The 20,788-nt window shown below is 48.4% G+C and overlaps 1 protein-coding gene across 1 annotated transcript; it reads right to left on the reverse strand.

Moving 5' to 3' along the window:
- Nucleotides 1-8,492: 8,492 nt before the first annotated feature.
- On the reverse strand, nt 8,493-19,221 carry FAM240A (family with sequence similarity 240 member A). Its single transcript, XM_055342791.1, has one exon. It carries the CDS (start codon nt 19,209-19,211, stop codon nt 19,041-19,043), a length of 171 nt encoding a protein of 56 aa, XP_055198766.1. The 5' UTR covers nt 19,212-19,221; the 3' UTR covers nt 8,493-19,040.
- Between the last annotated feature and the right edge of the window lie 1,567 nt (nt 19,222-20,788).

Below are 20,788 nucleotides of genomic sequence, written 5' to 3' on the forward strand. Positions count from 1 at the left end.
CACAGCCTGACCGTCCCCGTCCCCGCACTGCAGCCCCAGCCCTACATGCACCCTCTCCTGCAACCTCTCAACCCCTGCTTCCTCTGCACCCCCATTTCCCTTCCACCCCCTGCAGGAAATGCCACGTGGGAGCCAGGTTACATCTGTTGAATGGTTGTGGTTGGTGGAGATGGTGTCCTCCTGAAGGGGTTTGGGGTGCAGAGGGGCCCCTGAAGTCCCCTGTAGGGGCTGCTTCCCCCACCCCTCAGTCAGCGAGCCTCACAGGGGCCTCTTGGATACCAGCCCTGTTCCCTGCATGGGGTATTGTCTGGAAGAACGTGGAGCAGGTGTGTAGTGTTGGCTCTCCCCAGAAAGGCACGGAAGGTAGAGAGAAGAGGAAGCCAGGGAAGCTGAGTCCTCAGGGACCCCAGAGTAGGAGCTGGTGGGCGACTAGAGGGCCCAAGGTCTGACTAGGCCTCTATTCAGATCATCCTTGAGGGTGCTGGGAGCCAGGGCCCAAACAAATCCCTTGCCCACTGCAGCCTTGGTGAAGGCTGGGGGGAGTGAGTGTGTGGGGGGCAGCCAGGGAGTGCAGGGTTGCTGGAGAAGCCTCAGCAATGCTGGGTAGATGCTCCCTGAGTGAGCTCTCTCCTAAGTGAGAGCCACGTGGCCTCAGCTGAGGGACGGCTGCCCACTGTGGGACCAGGGAGGGGTGAGCCCTGGGGAAGGGATGAGTTCAGGGTTAGGGTCGAGGCCGATGCTAGGGACTAAGGTTAAGGTCAGAAGTAGAGTCCATGTCAGGCTAGGGGTTAGGATGGGAGTGAGGGCCAGAGTTCAGAAGGAGTTCAGGTCAAGGTTAGCATGAGGGTAAAAGTCAGGTTCAGGTCAGTGCAGGGTCCGGGTCCAGGTGGGGACTTTCCTGGTTGGCCTTGTCTGAGGTCGTGCAGACATGAGTCTGGCTTGTATTACTCCTGCTGTGGGCAGGAACCGGGGGTGGGGGCTGGGCAGCCAAGGCCTTGGTCCCCCTGTGACCATGGCGCAGGCCTTCCCCTCCATGGGTCCTGTTTGCTGTCTGTAAGAATAGTCGCTGTGCAAGACCTGATCATCTGGGATCCAGTTGCTTGGGTCTCCCAGCTCAGACCCTGAGCATGTGAACAAAACCACTTTTGGGGTGACTGCAGCCTCCACTGCCATCTGTCGGGAACCATAGGAGATGCCCCCCACCTCAAGCAACAGCTAAGCCAGTCAACCCCAGATTCAGGAGCAAACTGCATAACTACTGGTGTTTCAAGCCACTGTTTGGGGGTGTCTTTTTAATGCGACAACAGATACATAGAACTGTCCTTTCTCCAATACTCACTATCTAACCTTTTATTAAGAACACTTTTATATGCTTCCTTCTTAAACCCAGAATTTTTTAAGATGGGAAGCTTCGTGTCCCTATGTATGTGGAAATCCATCATCAATGGCAATAAATGGAAGACAATTGTATAAAGTAATACAGGAAACAACCACGTAATCAGTTTCTACATAGGGACAGTGGCCATTCACTGCAAGGGCCCCGGGGGTGGGGGTGTGAGTCCTGCTGGAGGCTTCCCAGCACTCACAGAACCCCAGGCTCCCTTCCAAGCCCCATCACCGGCTGAGATGCACCCCTTTCTCAGAGTCCTGGGATCCTGCCCCATGAAGCCCATTTTCCAAGCTTCTAAGTTTTAATATTTTTAGCCTCTTTCCTTTCTTCCTCCAGCCCCAGGGAGAGGGGCTGCTCTCTGTAATTCTTTGAGAATTCTCATTTTGCCTTTTCAGTTCTTCAGTTGCTGCGTGTCCTAGGCAGCATCAGGGTCACCCAAAGCTATCCGTGACCTAATAATCCCCAGAGCCTGTGAATAAGTCACCTTACCTGGCCCAAGGGATGCTGTAGATGCCATTAAGTTAAGGGCCTTGCAATGGGGAGGTGATCCTGGATTACCTGGGTGGGCCCACCCTCATCACAAGGGTCCTTAAAAGTGGAAGACAGAAGACGATTGGAGAGCTATGACTAGGAGGAATGGCCTGAAGCATTGGGAACAGGAGGGAAAGCCTCCAAAAGCTGCAAGAGGCAGAGAAATGGATTCTGGCTTAGAGAGCTTCCAGAAAGGGACACAGCCCAAAGAGAGCTGTGTCGGATTTCTCAGCTCCAGAACTAAAAGATAGTGAATTTATGTTGTTTTTTGCCACTAAATTCGTGATAATTTGCTATAGCAGCAACAGAAAACACACACGCTGGTTAACGCTTCCATATGAAACTCTGTCCTGGCCCTGGTCACACCGATTCCCTCCCACTCCATCAAGTCCCGCATGCTCCCTGGCACCCCACATGGTGGGCAGTATCAGCTGAGGCCAGAGCCCTCTTCTCCTGCCTCCACCCCTGGGGGCTGGTGGGCTGTGACTCTCAGGACTCTCCCTTCTGCTGTCTCTGATCTTGTACTTCCCGTCACTGCTACAGATCCCCAGGACTCAAGAGCCCCAGGAAGCCAAGACTGTCCCCTCCTTGCCCGTGACATTTTCGGCTCCTATATTCTCCTGTCATCATGTAGAGCCTCCTCCAAGCCAGCAGGGAGAGGGGGGGTCGTCTTTTGGCTCGAAGCCCCCTTCAGGCCCTTCTGGTCATGTGGACCCCACTCACAGGGCAGGTGACAAACCAAACCCCCTCCAGTTCCCTCTCTTAAAAAGGAGTGATGTCACTTCCTCCAAGAACCTTCACAAAAATGAATACCAACCAGATGCACTGAAGAGTTAGAAGGTAAAAATAAAACTCTAAGAAAATGAAAAGACAGGAGAGTGAGCCCTGAAATTAGGATCTGAGAGAGTATATTATCTATGGACAAGCATTAGCTGCTGTTGCTGCTGCCTGAAGGTTCTTTGGGCAAAGTTAAAACCCTGGACTACCTGGCAGGCTGTACCACCTATCAGAGCATGGGCTACGGAACTGGTTCAGAAGTGGAGGATAAAATGAAGTCCTCATGCTTGCAAATAAATAATAGATTTGGTGTTGGGGAGCAGAATACCCAAATTAGCCCTAAAGTTTTAGGAATTATTGACTGAGTGGCTGTGCCCCTGATATACTAGACAATATAGAAAAAAAAAAAAAGCCTGCATTGATTGGGATAGGAGTCATCAACTTAGCTTTGAACCACTGTCTCTATTGTTTTTAAAAAGTGATTTAATTTCATGTGTCTGTTACTCATCTATTTGAAAGCTGGGAGGTAAATCTTTGCAGCTCTAGGACCTGTTTCGTTCCTTTTCCCTTGCAGGGTGTTCTTATCAGGCCTGGGGAGAAGAATCCTGCAGCACCTGGGGGCAAGGAGGCAGCCTGGTCGGTCGGCACTGGAGGCCAGGAGAGAAAGGATCTCCATGGCCACGTCGGCCTTCCCGCTGGTGCTGTGATGGACAGGGAGAAAGGTGACCCAGGCGCTGCAGCACGCCCGTGTGCTTGGACTTGGCTTCCTCGAAGGTTGTCAGACAGAGTCCTGGCCAGGAAAGCCACAGAGATGCTCCCCAGAGCAAAGGATCCTAGGTGTCCCTGGACGTAGCAGAAGGCAGTTGGCAGAGGCCTCACTGCATCCAGTGGTGATGTGTGCAGACGTGGAGTATGTGCTCATTTCAACGAAAGGAGAAGTGGTCTCAAGCAGACCCCACAGGTAACGACGTGGATCAAGGCACAGATGGGAAGGACCGCCAGGTGCTCCTGATAACATCCCTGCCTCCTCCTCTTCCTTGGCGCGGTTGTCATGAGAGCCAAAACCACAGTGATGATTTTAGCCGAAGCAGCAGAAGTAGCCCCAGAGAACCCAGAGGCGAACCTCATCTGTGGAAATACGTAGGTGCCTTTGTTGGGAGGGCCGATGGGAAGGAAGAGGGGAAGCCGGGAAAGGAGGTGAGCAGAAGGTAGCTGAGAGTTGGCTGTTGGCCTTGACAAAGGAATGTCTTGGTGCTTCACAGCGACCTCAAGAACCACAGCCATGGGGACAGAGACGCATAGATCTGGGCATGCGGAGCTGTCCCCAGTGGGTCTTGGTAAGCCAGGAGGGTTGCTTTTTTTTGGGAGACAGTGATCTTGATTTGAGTGTGAGCGCTGATGATATGGTAGGAAATTTGTGCCTGATTTTTGCTGAGTGGTCAGTGGTCCTACCTCGGCTCTGGAAGGGACTCTGGGCAGCCTCCTCAGCACAGTGGCCGGGCTGGTCTGGAAGATGGGCTCTCCCTAGACCTCGGCATCGCAGGCTCACGTGGAGCCTGCAGTGGCTACAGCATTCTGCCAAACTCAGCTTCGTCCGTCGGGCCAAGAGGAGCAGTGATACAGAAGCTCAAGGAGAAAGCCGCCTGGCTTTCTTTCTTTTTTTTTTTTTTTTAAAGATTTATTTATTTATTCATTCAGAGAGAGCGAAGAGAGAGGCAGAGACACAGGCAAAGGGAGAAGCAGGCTCCATGCATGGAGCCTGATGTGGGACTCGATACTGGATCTCCAGGATCACACCCCGGGCTGCAGGCGGCATTAAACCGCTGCGCCACCAGGGCTGCCCCCGCCTGGCTTTCTAAGGTAGAAATCCCTGAAGGTTTGATGGGGTTTGTTCCGCTGGTTGGATCCAGGACCCTGGAGGACAGGGCTGCGGACTGGCTTCCTCCTGTGGCTGGAAGCTCTGCTCAGAGTTGGCGTAGTTGTTCTATTAATCAAACTAAATGAACTTGGCTAGCATGTCAGTCAGATGAATCGGGTCAAGACTGACTTCTTCTAAAGCCTGTGCAAGAGTCTTTCCAGAAAATGATACCATCTTTCTCCTCTGTTTTACTTTTCTCAGTTCTGTCCTCTGCCTTCTTCATATCCTTCCCTCTTCTTTTATTTTTTTTTTCTTAAAGATTTTATTTATTTATTCATGAGAGACACAGAGAGGGAGAGAGAGGCAGAGACACAGGCAGAGGGAGAAGCAGGCTCCATGCAAGGAGCCCAATGTGGGACTTGATCCTGGGACTCCAGGATCACGCCCTGGGCCAAAGGCAGCCACCCAACCTCTGAGCCACCCAGGCGTCCCTCCTTCCCTCTTCTTGAGATCTACATAGATTCAGGAGCTGTCCTCCAAGACAACCGTCTGGAGCTGGTGGGATCTGAATGGGGCTGCCATTGTGACCCATGGGGGCATGGACCACCCATCACTAAAGCCTCTCAAGGTACCGGTGATGTTTATTATTAACTATAGGCAGAGGAGCTGCAGAGCACCTGGAGGTGAAAAGGCTGTGGGAAATTTCCACAAGCACCACACCCTTGTCATGCCCTTCGCTTTGTAGGCCAAATGGAAGCATTGGGACAATTAGGAAACCCTAAAAAGTTCCTGGTCAGGAAGTGGTCTTGGAAAAGGGGGAAGCGTCTAAGCTTAGCAGCTGACATAGTCTGTTTTATGTTGGCTTAGACAAGCTGAGCTAGTTGTCTGCTAAAAGGGGGAGGAAATAAGCCTCAAGTGACATCAGCCCTGCTTTGAATGGGGTGTTATTTAGGACTTTCTTATCGAGCAGTGTGCTTGTGCTATAGGCAAACGCTCCATTCATTCATCCAACAGTTAAGTTTTGTGTCTCATAACATATTGTAAGAGTTGTTCCAGACCCTAGGGCTGTACCAGATGCCAAGGCAGCCAAAGTTTCTGCCTTCATGCTCAGCCCGGAGCCTCCCTTCATGGTCTTCTCCCATCTCATTTCTCAAGTTCTCTTAAAGCTGGCCTCCAGCCCAGCAGGTGCTTCATCCTGGTGACCCTTTCATACATTAGAGAGGAGGAGGCCTGTTGGCTCACCTCCAGGGAGTGAAGGTTTTCAAAGGGCAGCAATTAGGACTATTCAGATCTCTGAGAGGACCCCACACCGATGGCACAGAATGGAGCCAATGGGCTTCAAGGCCCAAGTCATCCTCTAAAGCTCTTTGTGACCTTGAACAGATGAATCCTATGTTACACATCTGTTATTTTCCAGAAATGAAACCAGGTTCCATAGAAACATGCTGTTTTTTTGGGGAAGAGAATTCCAGTAGAGCTTTAAAAATGACCAGTTACATCCGTACAAGTGGACGTGAAAATGTGACTTTATATATCAGTCCTACAAAAGTAACTTCATTCTGCTTGTATTTATATGCATTACAAAAAAGCATCTAAAACATTGGTAACCAAAACACACCAATCAATAAGAATCCCTTTAGTACAGATTCAGCCTAGAAATATGATAGAGCCCAACAAGTGCTTGGGTATTTCAAAAGATAGACATCTTGCTGCACCTGGGTGGCTTAGTCAGTTAAACGGCCAACTCTTGATTTTGGCTCAGGTCATGGTCTCAGGGTCCTGGGATCAAGCCCCGTGTTGAGCTCCATGCTTAGCGGGGAGTCTGCTTGAGGATTCTCTCTCTCTCCCTCTGCCCCTTCCCCAGCTCATGCAAGCCCTCAAACACTCAGAGCTCTCTCTCTCCCTCAAATCAATAAATCTTTAAAAAAAAAAAAAAGACACCCCTTTTTGATACTCAGGGACAGGACATTTACAAATGGTTTCACTTCTCATCACACCCATAATAAAACCCTTCCCATGGAAATGGGGTCTCCAAATCTAAAACTCTTCTTCCCACTCATCTATCCTTGGCTGTGAGTTCATCATTCTCTCTGATGAGTCATACACATTGCGCTGGAGACCAGCATGGAACCAGCCAAGATTCCTTCCAAGTCTCTACCCCCATTTAGTAGATCAAACGGGCATCAACGCATGAGATGCCTATTTTTACTATCTAAACAGTGTCCCAAGGAGCTAACATTTGAGACTGTCTGGGCAGTGACTTGGGAATAGAATTCCTTCTCTATACTACACTCCATTTTGAAAGTACTACATCCACCAAGTTTCTTGAGTGACCTTCTACAACTCACCAAGCCAGTTCCCTTGTACCTCTCCTGAGTAAGCCATCACTCATGGACACGAGGCAACAGCTGCCCAGAGGAGGGGAGAATGGAGGACTGTGGGCTTCTCTTATAAATTAAGCTGTCTAAAGATGATACATTCCAATTGCTTTAAATTTACCATCACCCTTGAACGAGGGTCTGGTGGCCTGATTCTAAACCATGTAAGCTTCAGGTGGTGGAACTGACATTTTGAGGATGCACCTGGCAGATTTGTGAGTGACCTAGGGAGGGAATTGGGGTAATAGGTTTTAGTGGGAGTTTCTGGGTGAGTAGGACACCGGTTATAGAATGAAACTGGGGTTGGTGGAAGTTGGGGAGTGGGTGTGGAGACGCTTTCTGGAAAAATCTCCTTAGAAGAAAAAAATGTTTTGATCTTAAAAGTCTAAATGTAGGAGCAGCCTTTAAGTGCACTCACCAGACAGCCTTTGGTAACTCTGAAATGTTTTCACTTGTAGAAGCTTAGTGATCTGTTCAGTTGTTCACCCGTGACAGTCACTGTCTGTTTGCCTCCCTTAACCTACTACAGGTCAGGTACCATACTCCATTTATGAGGAACTATATTCGAAGTCATGATGAAGATGACTTGAATGATTGACCAGAAATGATTGACTAAGGTCACCTAGCTAGAAATATGCACCATAAGCTCTCTTCTTGTGTATTCAGATTATATGAAAAGTCAGCCCAATCCAGTAGGTGCTTTGTGGCTTCGGAACCAACAGCACCAGCTTCCTGGTCCTTGTGAAATGCCTGTTTACCCAGAACTTTCTTCTGACCACCAGGGCCTTCCTCCAGGGAGTAAATGGTCCTACGGACCTGCTGAGAGAAACGAGTTTGAGAGCAAAGTCTTTGAAAAACCCTTGAACACTCTTGGAATACGTTAATGGTGACTTTATTTCTTCACCAAACATTTTGACCCAGGATCAGATATTGGTAGCACATTTGCAGGTGGGATTGTTCTCAAGAGCCCAGCTTATCCGGTTCTCCTGGAGATAGAACTGGGAAGGGTCAGTTTGCAGAATTTAGTCCCCGGGGTGCGCGGACCCTGGGTGGTCTCCTCCCAGGAATAAGCACTCACACCAGATGTCTTGGACCAGATGTCTCAGACCAACGCTCTCCCCTTGAGCTGTAGCTTGACATTCTAGACCATTGTCCAAAATCTGGGGCCTCAGGTCCTGGCCCATATTACAGGGGATGTGGATGGCTTCGCTCCCAAAGAACCGCCTTGCTTCCTGATTGAGACCCTGAAATCCCCTTTAATCTATATGATTCATGACTTTGGGAGTAAGAGAAATCAACTCCAAGCAGCTTAAAAGAAAGGAATTCATTGCGTGAACCCAACAGCGCCTCTTGGAGCCCAAGGCCAGAAAGCAGCCAGACTCCTGGAAAGGACCAGCCCGGGCTAGAAAGCTGCCCAGGACCCAGGAAGGTGCTTTTTTCGGCCTCCTGTGTTCTTTCTCCAGGTGTCTGTTTCTCTCCTACTTCTCTCCTAGGGGTTACACCTCTCTGCTTTCCAGGCACAGCAGTGGGGGGTGGGGGTTGAGGGTGGGGGGCAGTGGCAAAGCAGTCAGATTTCCATGGTGCTGGTTCAGATACATGGAAGAAAGCGGACTCTTTCTTGGTCCCACCCCACCCTCTGGGGAAATGTCTGCTGCATCCGCACAGTGCTCTCTTGGGCCCGAGTGAGGTCAGGACTTGGTGGTTCAGTCATGGCTGTCGTTGGGGGCACAGATTTGGAGAGGGATAGCCAGGAAGAACCTCTCTGAGTTTGGTCCTGAGCAGACGCTGCTCAGAATAGTGAGGGTGGGAGTGTGACTGGGCCCGGGCCCGGGCCCCAACAAGGAGTCTGTTGAGGTCCTGTGGGGGCTTGCCATTTGGTCATAGTCTCCTTGGATCTGTGGGGACTGTCATTAGTTTATACTCAGTACACTTTTCACTGTTTATCTTGGAAGCCACTCCTCCTCCATTCCGTGTAGGCCTGAGAGAAATCATGCAGTATTTTTCCCTTTGTGGTTGGCTTGTTATTATTATTATTTTTTAAGATTTTATTTATTTATTCATGAGAGACACAGAGAGGCAGAGACATAAGCAGAGGGAGAAGCAGGCTCCCCGAGGGGAGCCTGATGCGGGACTTGATCCCAGGACCCTGGGATCGCGACCTGAGCCAAAGGCAGACACTCAACCACTGAGCCACCCAGGAGCCCCTATTATTATTATATTTAAATAGGCTTCATGTCCAGCATACAGCCCAAGGTGGGGCCCAAACTCACAATCCTGAGATCAAGACCTGAGCTGAGATGAGGAGTTGGATGCTCAATGACCTGGGCCACCCAGGCATCCTTGTGGTTGGCTTATTTTACTCAACATGATGTCCTACAGGTTTTTTCACATTGTATACTGTGCCTGATATTCCTTCCCTTTTCAAGGCTGGATAATATTCCATTGTACGGATGCACCACATTTTGTACGTTTTGGCTCTTGTGAAAAATGCTGCAAGGTACGTGGGTGTACAAATATATCAACATCTTGTTTTCGATTCTTTTGGGTGTATACGCAGAAGTGGGATGGCTGGATCATATGGTAATTCTACATTTAATTTTTTGAAAAGCCACCATACTGTTTTCCACAGCAACTGCATGTACTGTTTCATATTCCCTCTAACAGTGCATAAATGTTTCCATTTCTCCAGGTCCTCACCAACACATTTTGTTTTCTGTTTTGTTTGTTTGTTTGTTTCTGTTTTTGTATAGTGACCATCCAGTGCGTGTGAGGTGGTATCTTATTTTGCATTTCCCTCATGACTAGTGATGTTGAGCATTTTCGCATGTACTTTTTGGCCATTTGTGTATCTTCTTTGGAGATTTCTATTGAGTTTCTACTTGAATATGCCAGTTCATCTGTTTTTGAACAGGGTTGTTTATTTTTTGTCATTGAGTAATAGGAGTTGTTTGTATATTCTGGATATTAGCCCTTTATCACATATACGATTTGCAAATGTTTTCTCCCATTTCATGGGTTGCCTTTTCACTCTGTTAATTGTATCCAGTGATGTACAGAAGTTTTAAATTTTTATGTTGTGCGATTTATGTATTTTTCTTTTGCTGTCTGTGCTTTTAAGGTAATATCTAAGAAATCATTGCCAAATCTAATGTCATAAATCTTCCCCCTTATGTTTTCCCTCTAAGAGTTTTAAAGTTTCAGCCCTTATGTTTAGGTCTTTGATCAATTTTGGGTTAATTTTTGTATATGGTGTGAAGTAAGAGTCCAGCTTCATTCTTTTGTGTGAGGAGATTCAATTTTCCCAGGACCATTTGTTGAAAAGACTGTGCTTTCCCTCATTGAATGGTCTTGGCACCCTTGTCAAAAGTCATTTGACTACATCTGTGAGAGCTTATTTCTGGGCTCTCTATCCTTTTCCTTTGGCCTATATGTCTGTCTTTATGCCAGTATACACTGTTTTGATTACTTTAGCTTTCTAAAAAGTTCTGAAATCAGGAAATGTGAGTCCTCTAACTTTATTCTTCATTTTCAAGATTGTTTTGGTTATTCAGAATTCCTTGAGATGCCATATGAATTTTAGGATGGATTTTTCTATTTCTATAAAAAACACCATTGGGATTTTTATAGGATTGCACTGAATCTATTGTTTGTTTTGGGTAGTATTGACATCTTAACAATACTGAGTCTTCCAGCCCATGAACGCAGAATGTTTCTCCATCAATTTGTGTCATCTTTACTTTCTTTCAGCAATGTTTTATAGTTTTCAGTGCATGAGTCTCTTGCCTGTTTGGTTAAGCTAGTTTCTAAATATTTTATTCTTTTTGATGCAATTGCAAATGGAACTATTTTCACAATCTTTTTCAGGCAGTTCATTGTTGGTTTACTAGAAATGTAATTGCATTTTGCATGTTGATTTTGTATTCTGCAACTTTTCTGATTTCCTTTATTAATAGTTCTAACATTTCTTTTTTGTATGTTTCTGGAATCTTTTGGGTTATGTATATATGGTGTCATGTCACACGTCATCTGTGTCAACCTTGCCTGATTGCTCTGGCTAGGCTCAGTACTATGTTGAATAGAGGTGGTGAAAGTGGACATCCTGTCCTTTCAGAACTCCATTGACACAAAGTTTAGATACTTTGTTATTGCCCCACAGGTCCTGAGATTCTCTTCCTTTTTTAAAAAAGAAAATTATTAGAGTGTCCAGCCAGCTTAGTTGGTAGAATGTATGACTCTTGATCTTGGAATCATGACTTTGAGCCCATGTTAGTCATAGAGATTACTTAAAAAGAAAAAAAGGGAAACTGTTTTTCCTTGTTGTCCAAATTAGGTAATTTTATTAACTGTCTAAGCTTGCTAAATCCTTTCCTCTGTATTTTCCACCCTACTGTTGAGCTTATCCAGTGTTATTTTTGTTGTTTGTGGATTTTAGTTATTGTATCTTTAATTTCTAAAATTTCATTTGGTTCTTTTTTTATATTTTTCATGTCTTTGCTGAGATTTTTAAACTTCTCCCATTTGCTTAAGGAGTGCTTGTAATTGCTTGTTGGAGCATTTACATAACTGCTTCAAAATCCTAGTCTGATAATTCGAACATCTGTGTCATCTCTGTACTGCTATCTGCTGATTATCCTTTTTCAACTCGGTTGAGATTTACTTGGCTATGTTATAAGTAATTTTGGATTATATCTTGGACATTTGGAGTACAAGGTTATGAGACTCTCCCCTTTTTACAAATCTATTTTAGCAAGCAGTCAAGCTATTTATATTAAGAACGCATGTCCTGGCTCACTTTTGTGGGCTATGTTTTAAATGTCAATTACTTTTCAAAGCCTTTGCCGTGCTTTTGTGATCTGCTACTTGTGTGCTACTCAGAGGCCAGCCTGGAATCTGGGCAGGATCCCACACCATAGTAGAGCTCTCAAAGCTTTTGCTGTGTTGATCCTGGTCAGTTTTATAAATGTGATGTATCCAGGACTTGATATTCAGATTTAAAACATCCCATTCTGTTGTGAATTTGTTGTATCTCCTCTTCCTCCCCAACCCCTAAAATTCATATGTTGAAGCCCTGAGAATTCATATATGGTTTTTGAAAATGAGGCCCTTGGAAGGTAATTAGATTTGGATAAGATGAGGAGGGTGAGGCCCTCATGATGGGATCACTGTCCTCATAAAAAGAGGCCCCAGAGATTACTCCCCACCCATTCCTCCCATCCCGTGTGAGAACACTATGAGAATATAGCAGTCTGCAAGGCAGGAAAGGACCCTCCTCAGAACTGACATGCTGACACTTTGATCTTGGACTTCCAGCCTCTAGCTTCCAGGACTATGAGAAAATGGCCCTGATGCTTCTCTGCCCCTTTCTTTCCAGTCCCAGAAAAAGGGACTTGCCAGAGCACCAAGGCCTTAGCATAGACCTTCTTGCCTCTCAGGAGGCATCTGCAGATGCTCCTGTCTGGCCTTCCCACCTCTGTCCTCCTACCTTTCAGTGCAGGGTAACCCTCCAGGACCAAGGCCATTGTGGCCCACCCCTGCCAACACCCTTCGGTGGCTTCCTGTGCCCTTGGGAGAAGCTCCAAGTCTCCTGGCCAACAAGACCTGGGAGGGTGATTTCTGCAGACTCACAGCTTCTCCTCATTCCCAGTCTCACGTTACTATATGTATTCCCTTAAGGCCACCAGGACCCACCATCCCTGTATCTTACCTTCATCAGGGTCACATTTATGTTACTAGCCTTTTCTTAAGCCCTCCCTAGACCAGGATGGGCCCCCTAGAGGGTGGGCAGCTTTGCCTACTATGGCTCCCAGTGTGAAAGTCCTTTATGCCCAAATACCCTTCACTTTTCTGCTGTCTTCTCAGACTGTGGCCTCCAGAGCCTGTGCTTCTGGGTTTCTCTGCAGTTCTCTGGTTGCCTAGCACAGTGCCTGGTGTGTGGTCAATGGGTCAATGAACGAATCTTCACCTGCATTTGGATCCCATTGTAGTTCATGATGGCAGGCCTTTGCATCTGAGAGTCCCTCACCAGCAAGCCCTGACCTCTCTTCTTCCTCTATTTAATTCCTATTTTCCTCCTACTCAACAAAAATTCCTCTGCCATCACAACACTCTCGCCTGAACCCAGCTGGAATTTGTAGTGTATTAGCTGAATTGAATCCCACATTAAGGGCAGCCCCGGTGGCTCAGCGGTTTAGCGCCGCCTGCAGCCCAGGGCGTGATCCTGGAGACCCGGGATCGAGTTCCACATCAGGCTCCCTGCATGGAGCCTGCTTCTCCCTCTGCCTGTGTCTCTCTCTCTCTCTCTCTCTCTCTCTCTCTCTCTCTCTCTCTCCCTGTGTCTCTTATGAGTAAATAAAACCTTAAAAAAAAAAAAAAGAAAGAAAGAAAGAAAAAGAATCCCACGTTAAATGAAACCATAGAGGGAGGAAGGGCTCTGAGACCTCTTCACTGAATCAAGTGAGCATGGGACCTGGGGAAATGCTCTCCAACCCTATTCGCCTTCTGGTGGCTTCCATTGCCTTAATGAAGCCTCTTGGACTCCCTGAGGATGTGGATGGAAGCACCGTCTGGCACACCAGGGCACACAGAGGACTGGAACTACACACGTGCCACTGCCCAGAATTGCCTCTGCCTTGCTGTGTGTCCTGGTGACATTGGTCCTGTGCATGTAAGGCCTGCAGCCTTCTAGTACTTTACATGGTCTCTCGGAGCCCTTGTCCCAGGTGGAAACTATTGCCAAGGCCCCATTTCAGTTTATACCTTAGGAAGTAGCAACCCTACCCTGGGGACCCAAGACATGGCTGGGGAGTGACTGTGACATTTCAAAATCCAGAACATGTATATGGCAAACACTTTGTTGGGGGTGGCCAGATATACTTCAGCTGAGCTGACAGAGAGCTAGCCAGGGCAAGTGTGTGGGAATTTGAAATAAAGCAACGAAACACAGAGCGTGCAGGTCTGTGGTGGCAAGGCAACCAAGCTTTATTAAAATTATCCTGATATGATTGAACGGTTCTTGGCAAACATGCTTTGAGGAAGCCAATTAAATTCACATGAAGGAGAAATAATATTAAATCAATTTCTTGACAAACATTTTTATGACTATTTACAGTATAGCTATTTCTGCAGATGGCATTTTTCTTCTCACAAAAAGAAAACAAGAGAAAGGATCATGAGACACTGTTTCTAGGAGAGATGCGAAATGACACTGGTGGGCAATGTTAAAGTGTGACCATGAAGATCAGGTCCTTCCCTGACAACCCCCCTCCCAGCATGTGCTTAGAATTTAAAATATGTAGATTTGAAAATTAGAAGGTAATTGTATGGAGATAAAGTATGCTACATGGATGCTAATCTCATCTTTAGAGGCGCTCAGGCTAATATCCTGGCCCCCACGTGGAGGTGCCTGACTTGGCTAATAAGGCCCACTTGGCATCGAGGAGGACGTGCGGGTAGATCTGTCACGGGTCAGGGTAGTGTGACATCTGTCTGGCATAGCTCAGGGACTCGGGCATTTGCACTGATTTCTACTGGCAGAGCCACCTTAGTGCTTTGAATCCTCTTGTGTCAGCGAAGTGAGAAGCTCCCGGCCCATGTTTGCCCGCTTTTCTGTCTCATCTGGATTGTTCCGCAGCCTCAGCTTTGCTTCCAGTCTCTGCCTCCATTCCTCTCTGAGCCTGAAAATAGAAACCACACAGCAAGCAGAGCACCCATGTCCATGGCATTTGGCTCAGGGATGCTTCCTTCCTTTTTTTCCCCCCTAAAATGTGTGTGTGTGTGTGTGTGTGTTTGTGTGTGCATTTAGGTTTTAAAAGGTATGTGGGGGGGGGAAAGGTATGCAGGGGGACACCTGAGTGGCTCAGTGGTTGGGTGTCTGCCTTCAGCTCAGGGCATGATCCCGGGGTCCTGGGATCGAGTCCTGCATTGGGGTTCCCTGCAGGGAGCCTGCTTCTCCCTCTGCCTCTGCCTGCTGCTCCCTCTGCTTGTGCTCTCTCTCTCTGTGTCAAATAAACAAATAAAGAAATAAATAAAATCTTTAAAAAAAAAAGGTATGCAGAGGACTTGAAATTTAAATATATGCATACTTTATACTTTATAGGTATATATTTAGCTCTCACTTCTGTTCAGGCTATTCTAATATTAATCCTTCTAACTCTTCCTTTGAGAAAGCAATGTATTTAAGATACAGGGAGAGGGGATCCCTGGGTGGTTCAGTGGTTTGGCGCCTACCTTCGGCCCAGGGTGTGATCCTGGAGTCCCAGGATCGAGTCCTAGGTCAGGCTTCCTGCGTGGGGCCTGCTTCCCCCACTGCCTGTGTCTCTGCCTCTCTCTCTGAGTCTCTCATGAATAAATAAATAAAATCTTAAAAAAAATGCAGGGAGAGGAGCCCTGGCTGGCTCAGTTGGTGGAGCACGCAACTCTTGATCTTGGGGTTCAAGCCCCATGTTGGCTGTAGAGATTACTTAAAAGTGAAGATATAAAACCTTGAAAAAAATTTACAGGGGGAAAAAAAACATCTGTCCATCTAGAATTGTTTGTTCACTTGGCAAAGTTATTTTTCAAAAACAGGTGAAATAAAGATGTCTTCAGCCATACAAAAACGGAAAGAATTCATCACCAGCAGCCTGTTTCTATGGGACACGTTAAAGGGAATCTGCCAAGGGAGAATGACACCAGATGGGAGATTGGGATCTGCATGATGGAGGGAAGGGCACCTGAAAATGCAACTGTGTGGGTATATTAATAATTTTCTCTCCCACCTTGAATCTCCTTAAAAGATAATCAGTGCCTGAAAGCAAAACTGTTAATGGTGTTGTGTGGATCTGTACAGAGGATCTGTACTCTGCACCAGGGCACAAGGGCCAGGTGGGGTGGGGGGGAGAGTGGGTTTGTGCCATTGTGAGGCTCTCCCACCTATAGGAGACCACGTGCCGCTCGATGGCATACTGCGACAAGGGTCGTAAAGCAACCCCTAAAATAACACCAAGAGATACTGTGAAAAAGCCAGCAGAGGAGATGAAATGAAATCATGACAAATATTTAATTCACCCCAAAGAAGGCAGAAAAGAAAGGAACGAAGAACAGATGAGAGAACAGGGGGACAAATAGCAAGATGGCAGATTTAAACCCAATCACACCAATTAGCATCAATGATGTGAACCACTCAATTAAAATGCAAGATTGCCAAATGGAATAAAAAAAAATATTGAAATAGGTGTTGCCTGCAGGAAAACCACTTTTTAATATAAGACAGCAATAGGTGAAAATTAAAAGAGTGAGAGGTTGATTGGACACTTAGATAGTCAGGGCCAGGGTCCCCAGTGAGAAAACAGGGAGCCGGGGCAGCTAAGACAAAACCGGCCTAGCATGCTGTTTTACAGCTTAGACAAGATCACAGTACCATCCTGTCGAGCAGCCTCTGCAGGAGTGACTTTTGCAAAACATCCTGAAACAAAACAGTTAACCACAAAACACTGGTCACTATCACAAGCTGAGGCTGACTCCACACGTCAGCCCAAAAGACCAGCAACCTGTGAACAATAACCCGATAGGTAGACAGGTGCGGGATCAAAGCCCTCACTGGCACACCTGAGCAGCCAGTCCACAGGGGGCCCACACTCACGATGCTTAAGATACTTCCTCGAAAGAGCTTGTTAAAACTCCTAGATTTGAACCCAAAACGGCAATCCTCTCAGGTCCCCTCCCTCCCCGGGAGCTTTATACTATCCCTCATTAAACTTCGCTTTGACTGCCCACGACTCCTGCGGGGAGCCTGCTTCTCCCTCTGCCTAGGCCTCTGCCTTGGTCTTGGTCTTCGAAGCAGCATGACCAAGAGCCACGGACGCTAAGGGAACAAAAGTCCTGTAACTAAAGGATGGGAAAAGACTCCATCTCAACCCCAATCAAAGAAAGCCGCGTGGTCATAGTAATGTCCCACAGGATGGATCTCCTAGGCAAGAACATTAGCAAAGGAAGACGGTCATTGTGCAGTAAGGGGGTCAATTTATTGGGAGGATATGATATATCAAGAGAATATCCAACATTTGTACAAAAATGCAAGAAATGAAATGAGACAGAGCTGTAGGGAGAAACACAAATCTGTGTCGAGGGAACAGGCAAGAGATCGGTAAGGTTGTGGAGCGTTCGAGCCACACTGCTGAGCGCCGGCCCCCCACCCCCAGGGAGCTGGGGACTGTCCTCAGCCTCTCCTCTGACTGCCTGTGGGAAAGTAACAAGGAGAAACCGAAGGCCCGGGGAGAGCTGCCGACTCGCCCCGACCTCAGGGCCCGGCCGTCCTCTGGCGTCTTGTTTCTGCGGGTGCCGTCCTGGACTAGGCGGGACGCAGGGGAACCGACCCCAGGCATGTTTTCCTGTCCTGGCCTCGGAACAGCCTGATGGACTGGGACCCTCTTCTCCATTTTGTGCAGGGACAAGATGGAGCAGTGGGTGAGAGCAGAGACCTTCTGGAAGGGGCCACCCGGTTCAAATGGGAGAGGGGAAGAAGGATACGTAAGTTGGAGTCTTGCCGTCCCACCAGCCAGAAAGCTTATTTCCTCTTACGTGCATAGATGGGCCCGGTGCACATATGTTTTCATGTTTCAACAAACTGCAGTTTGTTTCGGAGCCGATTTGCTCACCCCCTTGGGGTGCGCCTCACTTTCTGCGTCTTCTTGGAGCAGTTCCACTGCATCTAGGACCTTCTGTGGGTTCCCCGGGGAGACACACGCATGCATGGTGGGGTGGGCCACATGTATGCACGGCAGGGACACGCGTGCATGCACGGCATGGGCAGCATGCTGAGTGGCCTGGCCTGGCGAAGGAAGATGATAGGGACTAACTGAGAACTAACTGACCGTGCACCTCAGCTTCTCGGAGATTCCCCGGAGGGGACTCCGGAACGTGGCCCTCCAGCAGCTGGGACAGGCTGCTTCTCCTTGCCTGCGGCCAGGAGAGTATGGCTGAGCAGCTCTCCATGTGTGGCCGAGGCTGGGAGGGCGCTTGGAAGGCAGCAGTGAGTTCAGGTCATGTGGATCGGTGCATACCGTCAGCCCAGCGAGCGTGCACCGGCCGCGTGGGGTCTCGGCCAGCACACAGCTGCCCCACCACCCCTGGCCACACACAAGCTGTGCCCTTTGCAAACAGACAGCGGCTGCGCTGTGCCACGAGGGGACAGGGGACCCAGATGGGCCTGTTCCTCACTGGCTCCCAGACGTGGAGGCAGTGTGTGAGGGTGTTGAGCTGCCACCGTTCCCACAGCCACGGCAACCTCCGTTCGCCCAGTTGCATTACTGCTCTGCAGTGGGCAGACTGGTGCGGCTACAGCAGGGATGCGCGGCAGAGGGGCGACAGCCCATCAACCCCTCTCAGAGAACCTCAAAGGGTGTCCTGTGTCTTCACCCAAATGAGCACTGAGAATCTGCTTTTCACAGACACATCTGTTAACCTGCTCCCCAAATTTAGTGTAACCCTAACGCCCTAGAAATGGTGACAGAGGGGAGAGATTTTTCCATCTATAAAGATTTGAATCAAAGTGTACGTTTGTTAACGTAGAAGAATTTTTTAAATCACTGCCCACAACTATAGGTGGTGGCAGGACCATATGCAAGGAAAATGAAAATAATTTTGTTCTCTAAGATGCCCATCTGGCATTCTTTTGGGGAAGTCAGTTTTGTTCTTAAAAAAAAAAAATAAACAGGGGTGGCAATGCTATGTCCATGTGTCTTCATGGTGGAGACGCTGATGGTGGTGAGGTTGTGCATGGAGGGATATAGGGGAAGTCTACTTTCTGCTTAAGTTTGCTGTGAACTTAAAACTGCCCTAAAAAATGAAGTCTATTTTTAAAAAAGACTTAAGTTATTTATTTGAGAGAGAGAGAGAGAGAGAGAGAGCTCATGTGCACACATGAGTAGGGGAAGGGGCAGAGAGAGAGGGCGAATCTCAAGTGGCCTTTGACTCGGGGTTCAACCTCACACCCCCAGGGCAGGGCCCGTCTCGGGCCTCGAACTCACAACCCTGAGATCATGACCTGAGCTGAAATCGAGAGTCGGATGCGTCACTGACTGAGCCACCCAGGTGTCCCCGAAAATAAAGTCTGTTTTTAAAAACTAGTTTAAAAAATAGACAAACGAGCCACATACTTTCTCAGGGCACTCCGTCCCAGGCGATACTCCTCGGATTCCCGGTAGTAGGTCTGCTTGCCAATCTCCCGTTCCCAGAAGCGCTTGAGCTCGTGACAGGTGTTCCGGCAGAAGATCTCCCGGCGGGCGTACTGACTGTTCATCCCCTGAAAAAGAAGGTATCAGTTGAGCCCCTTCAGCCTTGAGCTCCCTTAGACGCTGGGGGGTACAGGCTCTTTTTTTTTTTTTAAGATTTTATTTATTTATTCATGAGAAGCAGGAACACAGGCAGAGGGAGAAGCAGGCTCCATGCAGGGAGCCCGACATGGGACTCGATCCCAGGTCCCCAGGATCAGGCCCTGGGCTGCAGGCGGCACCAAACTGCTGAGCCACCCGGGCTGCCCGTATAGGCTGTTTTGAACCCAGTCCCTGCCATTTATTCGAGGGGGACCCCGGCCAGCCACAGAGCCTCAGCTGGGGGATGACAGCATGATCTGGCTGCTTGTCGTCAGGATACAGGGATGGGACTGCAGAAGCCCCAGTGGAGCGGGGCTTAGCACAGGCACCTGGCAAATACCTCTGACCTTGCGTCCTCCTCCCAGAAAAACGGGCCTTCTCAACTTTGAATCCCCAGGCAATGCATGCCAGGCATCTGATGTGCGGTCCATTGCGTTACCCCAGCATCCCCACGAGTGGGCATTACTTTCCTCATTTTGTGGGTGAGACGTGTGCTCAGCCAGGAGACTATGGCCGAGCAGCTCTCCACGTGTGGCCGGAAGTTACAGAACTTGCCCGTAACTCCCACGACTGCAGAAGGCAGGCCGCATGCTTCGGAATGTTTTCAAGCCCTGTGCTAAAGGGGTTTGTCACACAAAGTGGCCCCTGTGCCTGACACACCTGGAGTAGGTGGCTCGAAGGTGCATGCGTGTGTGCATGCACTTTTGTATGGGACTGTACGTGTCAGACACTCAAGGATGCTCGCTGATTTACACGAAGGAGCTCTGCCCAACTCCAGACCTCAGTGGGTGCAGCAGACAGGCCAGAAGCAGCAACTGGAGGGGCAAGGGGTGCAGAGAGAGGAGCGGTGGGCTATTGGAAATATCCGGGGAGAAGCTGTGACCGGGCAGCAGAGGCCAGGTTAATGGAAAGCGGACGGGTTCACAAGGCATCTTGGGGGTGGCCCACCCCCCCTGCCAAATGTGGGCGAGGGGTCCCCGCGGAGACTTCAATGCCTTTGCACAGATGGGAAACAGCAGAGGAGGGAGCTCCTTGGGCAGTGCTGGGCAGAGTCTGAGCTGCCCGGGTGCGACATCAGGGGGAGGTCCTGAAGGGGCGTCTGGACCCAGGGCCCGACACTCAGTGTGCAGGTCAGGACCACAGCTCTGTCACAGATACCGACGGGGGTTTCAAGCCAGATATTGGCTCTGGACCTGTTTGTCCATCCACTTGACACACCTTCTGCTTGTCAATAAATTCTCCAGGCCTCAGTTTTCTCAGCTGTGAAATTTCTCTGAAGATGAAATTTGATCACGAATGTGAAACTATCTAGCAATGTATAAATTTCTGAATAAATATAACTTGTGTAGTTCATAAACCTCAAATTGTACAGGGCTTAATACGATAATTAACGGTGAGGAATAATAACCCCCTCCAACTTTCTATAGAGATGAAGTAATTGCACTTCTCTTTCCTTCTGGATCAGTGGCTGTTGACCTTGGCTGCCCATTGGAATCTCTTGGGG

This window comes from Nyctereutes procyonoides, unplaced genomic scaffold (assembly GCF_905146905.1).
Source record: "Nyctereutes procyonoides isolate TBG_1078 unplaced genomic scaffold, NYPRO_anot_genome, whole genome shotgun sequence".
Classification (NCBI taxonomy): Eukaryota; Metazoa; Chordata; class Mammalia; order Carnivora; family Canidae; genus Nyctereutes; species Nyctereutes procyonoides.